This window comes from Zonotrichia leucophrys, chromosome 4 (genome assembly GCF_028769735.1).
Source record: "Zonotrichia leucophrys gambelii isolate GWCS_2022_RI chromosome 4, RI_Zleu_2.0, whole genome shotgun sequence".
Classification (NCBI taxonomy): domain Eukaryota; kingdom Metazoa; phylum Chordata; class Aves; order Passeriformes; family Passerellidae; genus Zonotrichia; species Zonotrichia leucophrys.
Genome location: NC_088173.1, coordinates 5,549,273 through 5,555,559, shown reverse-complemented (window position 1 = coordinate 5,555,559; position 6,287 = coordinate 5,549,273). Strand labels below are relative to the sequence as shown.

The following is a 6,287-nucleotide window of genomic DNA, read 5'->3' as shown; positions in this document are numbered from 1 at the left end:
CTATTTCTTCCCTCTAACAGAGCCCACCACTGAAAAAAATCAATATTTTACTACCTTAACTGAGTTTTGGTAGTAGCTGGGTGACTGATTTTTATATGTACACTAGACAATTAATTTATTTTGTATTCTGTCCAAGCAGGTTTGATAATACATGCATCTTAGATAGTGCTAGTTTCACAAGATCCAGTCTCTAGTAGCAGAGCTGGTTTAAGGATATTCCACCTGATAATATTTTACATCTCTCTTATACTGGCAGTCATGAGGCCATTGAAATTATTCATTTTGTAATCCAGTTTATAATAATCCAGGCTTCCTCTCAAATCCTTTCCCTTCTTTCTTACAGCAAACATTATTTTTAAGCTAAAATAATTTCACTAACCTGGTTCACACTACAGCCTCCTGAATTTTTGCACAAGCCATAGATGGAAAGAATAAAAGAACAGAAAGGCATTTCCTTTTCTGCCTCTGCTAATGAAAAGAGGATACCATGGAATTATAGCCTTGGTGTCACTGTGAGTCAAAAACTTTATGTGCTATGAGTGGCTCCCTCAAAAGCAGACTCATTGTTCAGAGGAGTTCAAGTTCAGACAGAACATTGCAATAGGCAGCAAAACAGCACTGAAAACCAACTTCAACTCCTTAATGCTCCTTAATGTTCCTTAATATCCTTATGTCAAGCTGCACCTGAGCAGTAATGACAAAATACTTTTAAATTGTCAGGTTTTTTTATTCCAGTGGGATTAGTGTTACAAATAATCCATGAGTTTACATAGCCTCATACTGTACTGCTTACCTAGTTTCAAACAGAATCCTTCAGACATTCTTGCAAATACTTGTAATGTTTTTCCTAGCACTGGAAAGTCTTGATGCATTTTGGAGATACACACTTCAGAATCCCAAATTGTGGAAACAAAACAAATGGCATGCCATTGTTGCTCATTATCCACAGAAGGCTTGGGTTTCATCTAAGTCATTACCAGTTAATGGCAATCAAAGCATTTGTGGCATCGTGTGTGAATGACAGTAATCAATTTAATGAGTGTGAATATTCTTTCATTTTGATTTTAGATTGTTGTAGTGCTAGTAAAAAGGAGTATGAACTAAATTCAGAATTCCAAAAGAAATAGTTAAATCTACTTTGTTAACATGGCAGTAAAGCAAGTACTGCCTGTAAATGTTACTTCTGATAGTAAGCAATTGCCTTCAGTTCAAGCATACATCCAGCCCTTCAAACCATTTCATTAGTCATTAAAGTGCTATCACAATGTCATTTCTGTTCTGTCTGCAAGTTTTATAAAAATTTCCTGTTCCTATAAATCATAGGAGTATCTAATGCCAAAAGGCTTTTTCCATTAGGGAGGAAATTCAGCATTCTCGCCAGCACACCAAATCCATCTGGGTTGGAAACTACTGGCACAGGCAGCATTGTTTCTGTCCATGGGCTTTATTCTGGCCACCTCCTTTCCTCTCCCTTCAGCTATGTGAGTCACTGCTACTGTAACTACATGAACAAGAATAGATTTTTTTTTTTAATTTTTATTTTCTTCTTTGTCTGTCTGTTTGCAGATGGTGCATAATCCCCACCTCAACTATTTTACAGGTAGCACAGCACAGCTATTTTCACTACAATTGATCTTTCCCACCCTAAGAGCTACATCTGCAGGATTTGTTGCAGTCTGGCTACTGATCTGTGAAGTACTTAGCACTCTGTAAACTTACAGACTTATCTAAGTCTGGTTCAATGAAATTATTCCTGTGTGTCAAGTTCTTCAACCATTCTATGAGGACAAACCCGTTATGCAGCATCAGGGGAAGAAAGGAAGAGGCTCAGATGGGTCTTCCCTGCTAGGCTGAGTTTCTTGCTACATGGCAAACAGCACAGCTCTCTTTAGGTTGAATTGTCATTAACATTTAAGGCCACATGCAAGTGTAGCAAAAATCTGTCCCCGTGTTAAAACATTAATAACTGACTGCAGAGCCCTCTGAGACCATCACACTGAAGCAGCCTGGCCTGTACAGCCCCAAATGGTAATGGGCAGTGACTGAGCCAAACTCTCAGCTTTGCTGTGTACAGTCTTTCTTTCATGAAAACATCAATTTCAGCCACTCACCACCTGTGTCAGTGGCTCTGATGACTAATTGCTCTTTAAAGGTACATAAATTGCCCCTTCTTAGTTAAAAGTGATCAAGTTTCTGCTTCCAGAATGGGTCTGTGTTGCCTTGGTTTACTAGATAAAGATTTCTTCTAATTGGAGATTACCTATAATTTGTAAAAAAATACAGTTGAGTTGGTTTGCTGTTTCTGCTGTCTACAGGAGTAATCAGTACATCTCACAGTATGCTTCTGAACAAGACAGCTGCTACATCTTAAAATATTCAATGATTTTTCAAAAAAGTTACTTGACAAACAGTCCCATCCATAGCCATTCAAAATATGCAGTGAAGAGTCCTGTGCAATCTTACCAAAGGCAAGCAAATTTTTTTCTTTCTTGAAGATTGTTCCTACAATAAAATTACAGGCCAGAATTTAACTTTTGATTCATTTCCTGAATACTTAAAATCTAATTTTTAGTGTCTTGCAAAACATATACACATCTGTGTATCACGATTTGGGTTGTAATTAATGATTACAGCATTCAAGCTAGAACCTATTACTTAAAACGTCATTGTATAGAACTTGTCTTTTTGCATTTCTAGCAGTAATGTTTGCTGGATTATAATGATAATTGTGCAGCTAAAAACTTATTAAAATAGTTATTTTGAAAAATTTTTGTCATAACTACTGATCACTAGATATTTGCTATGAAAAAAAGTATTCAACTCTTGAGAAAGAACCAATGAAGCTTTTCTAAACTACTTGTTAAATAGGTCAGCTATAATGTACTTCAACACATCCTGCACACAGGGAGTTTGAGGCTGATAAAATAGGAAAGCTCAGCCTCTGATATTGTAGATTCTGACCCACAAAATGACTTCAGTTTTTCGCAAAAAACAAGTATACAGAGAAGCCCTTTAATGACTGCATTTTTTACTTGTGTATTTTCCATTTGCTTACTGCATGTATTTGGTTTAGATGCTTTTTTTTCTTCTTCCATTTGGTTTGTTGGTTTACTTAGGTGAAGGAATGTAGAAGGGCAAACAGAATTTATTCCTAGAGCAGGATGTTTAATCCAAAATACCCAACTAATCAGTGTCGTTTTCAACACTTTTTCACTCCAGCTGCATGTAAAAAATACAAACGAATCTAGTAGTTTGCTATATGGTCAGAATTTTGTATTATATTAAATCTGCACAACAGGTGCAGTTAAAGTTGTAAATCATTTTAAAAAGCAGAATAAACTATTTTAACAGGAAAAAAGTACAAAAAGAGTTACACCAACCAAATTCAACAAACCCTACCTGTACAGAGTCATACTGATGACACAGCATTTCAACCACACAGTTTATTGGGTTGGTTTTTTTTTTGCGTGTTACTACTAAATAATTAGTGATGTCAATGGTGTAAATACATTTTAAATTACAAACTTGTCTTTACATTTTATACATGGCTAATTTTACAAACAGAACTTCATGATCAGTTTGTCCAACTTACACTTGCTGAGCAAAAAGCTGACAATAAATACTTCCTTCTGAAGAATGCTTTAGTGGACCGCTATTTTTAGAGTTTTATGTGGAGAAGTTATTGGTGATATTGCTGAATACATTCTGCTTTCCTCATAGATAATTTGGCTATGTGAGACTGTCTGATCTTCAACTAGCCTAATTACTGCTAGTTTTATCTACCATCGTTAAAATTTACTAATACAAATATGCAGTGTAAGTTCAGGTAGATTATGTGTATTTTTAAAAAAACCTCTGCATTTTAATATCTAATAAAAATTCTTCCTCTTACTTTCATTGCTCATGGAAGTGGTAAACAGATGTTTTCAAGGATCCTCATTAGTAAGTATTACTCCTGTCTTACTTCTCAGGCTTATTGCTGCTTTATAGAACTAGTCTGATTATTATCAGTGGAAAGCAGCCACTGTTTGTTAACTAAGTTAACTGCATTAGGGTAAAATGTCATTTGTAACACTGAGTACCTTCATCCCAACATGGTTCTTTTACTTGTCTCTGAACACATTCTGCACAAATTAGGCAGAGCAGTCCTGTTTTAGAGCAACTGTTTGGAGTGTTTTACAGTTCCTTTGTAAGTGTGATCCAAGTTTGGGAAATGCAATCTCAAGTGAGACCCCTCACTTTTCAAGGGCAACTCACCCCAGGAACAGTTCTGACTTCTGCAGCCACAGAGCACATCAGTGTGACACCCAACAGCAGCAGCCCCTGTGGTTGCAAAGGTTACATTACTTCTTCACGAGTTCCTTCAGCTCTGAGTAAAATCAGAGCAGCTCTTCCCAACCAGGGCAGGCTCTGGCTGGAGAGGATACCCAAAGTACGGCGGAGACACCAGAAATCCTGATGGCTGGGTCAGGTGGACTGTGTGGGCTGTCTGGAAGCAGCCAGACGTGTAGGGCGGAGGTGAGGACGGCACAAGGCAGCCTGGCTCTGCCCGGGGGAAGGAGAACCTGCGGACAGAGCTGCTGGTGGAACTGGAACTGGTGGCGGTGCTGGACTGCCGGGATGGGGTCCTGAAGCTCGTGGAGGCCAAGATCATGGGAAGAGTCTCGGTCTGATAGCTCCGCAGGGAAAATCGGATTGGCTGTGACGGCTGTTTAGGTCTTAAACATGTGCAACAATAAACTGCTACCAGCGAACCCACGATAATGAAGGCAATAAATATTGATCCAACAATGAGGAATGGAACGTAGATTGGTTCTGGGAGAAGAAAGAAGAAGAAAAGCCATGCAAATTAGCCCACATAAGTAACAGGTTTTCTGTGTAGAAATAAACTCCACAGTATTTATGAAGCCCCACATTATTTCAGTCCCAATAACATACCAATCTGCTTAGAAAACAGAGCACCATTAGCATTGAAACAAAATCAGAGTTTAAACCCTGCAGGTTCCAGTAAAAATTTATTTCTATTACAGTTTTAATAGTTACCAAAGGTAGAAGCTGTCTACATCGTGTCCCCTTCATTGGTTCTGGTTAGGTATAGCTCAAGAATCTCACGCCTCTCCCCCTCCCTCATCCACCAAATCGCCGGGAGTGTGCAGTGTAACAGCTTGAATCTGCAGGTGAAGCTCAAATGCTGCAGATGCTATTAAATCGCTTCCTTTCCTAAGGTGGAAGATAAGCGCAGAGCGTGTGACTTGGGAAACCAGTCTCCGTATGCGCTGCCGGATTTCTTTTGTTTGGGAAACTGACGGCCACCAGCACGGTGGGCTGTGCGTGCAGAGCACCGGGGCGCACTCACACCTCCGGCAGCAATAAAGTTAGACAGCCACAACAGAATTTGCCGATGTGAACTTGAAATACAAGTGCACTATGCGGTCAGGAGGGATCCTCCTGCCGGTGCCCTCGGGAGCGCGGAGCTGCGCCCCCCGCGCCCCCGGTCCGTCCCGGCGTGGGGCCGCCCCGCAGCCGCACCTGAGCGCACCTGGAGCCGCCCCGCCGCCAGCCCACCCCGCAGCGGCCCGGGGGATGCTCCGCGGGACCGTCTCCCGCCCGCCCTGGGACCCGCGGCCGGGCACTCACGGGCGGTGACTCCCGGCTCCGAGGGCTCCCGGTCGTTGGTGCAGCCGCCCTGCTCCAGGCGAGCCTCGGCGGCGGCGCAGCAGTAGCGCAGGGCGCAGGAGCCGCAGCAGATGGTGGCGGCCGCCGTGTCGAAGCCCTCGGGGCACTGGAAGCCCTCGTGGTAGCCCCCCTGCCCGTCCACCCAGCCGTGGCAGTACTCGCCGCCGCCGGGCTGGCCCCCGCCGCCGCCGCCCAGCAGCCCCAGCAGGAGGCAGCGCAGCAGCAGCCGCGGCAGCGCCCGCCGCCGCCCCGCCATCTCCCCGCCACCGCCCGACGGGGCGCGCAGGGGGCGGCCCCGGGTGCCGTGCGGGGCCTCCTGCGCCGCGTCCGGGGGCTGGGAGGCAGCTCCCACAACACACACACCCTCACGCACCCTCACACAACCCTCGCACTCACACACCCACCCTCAGACACCCTCACACACCCCCGCTTATACACCCCCACATGCCCTCACACATGCACACACACACACACACACACACACCTACTCTCACACACACACACACACACACCCCCTCACACAACCCTCGCACTCACATACCCACCCTCACACACCCCCGCTTACACACTCCCCCATACCCTCACACACACACGCACACTCACACACACAC

The 6,287-nt window shown here is 43.6% G+C and overlaps 1 protein-coding gene across 1 annotated transcript; it reads right to left on the bottom strand.

Annotated features, from left to right (window-relative positions):
• Window positions 1-493: 493 nt before the first annotated feature.
• On the bottom strand, window positions 494-5,963 carry SHISA3 (shisa family member 3). Its single transcript, XM_064710326.1, has 2 exons — window positions 5,638-5,963; window positions 494-4,815 (listed from the first exon to the last, which is right to left on the bottom strand). Exons 1-2 carry the CDS (start codon window positions 5,930-5,932, stop codon window positions 4,364-4,366), a joined length of 747 nt encoding a protein of 248 aa, XP_064566396.1. The 5' UTR covers window positions 5,933-5,963; the 3' UTR covers window positions 494-4,363.
• Between the last annotated feature and the right edge of the window lie 324 nt (window positions 5,964-6,287).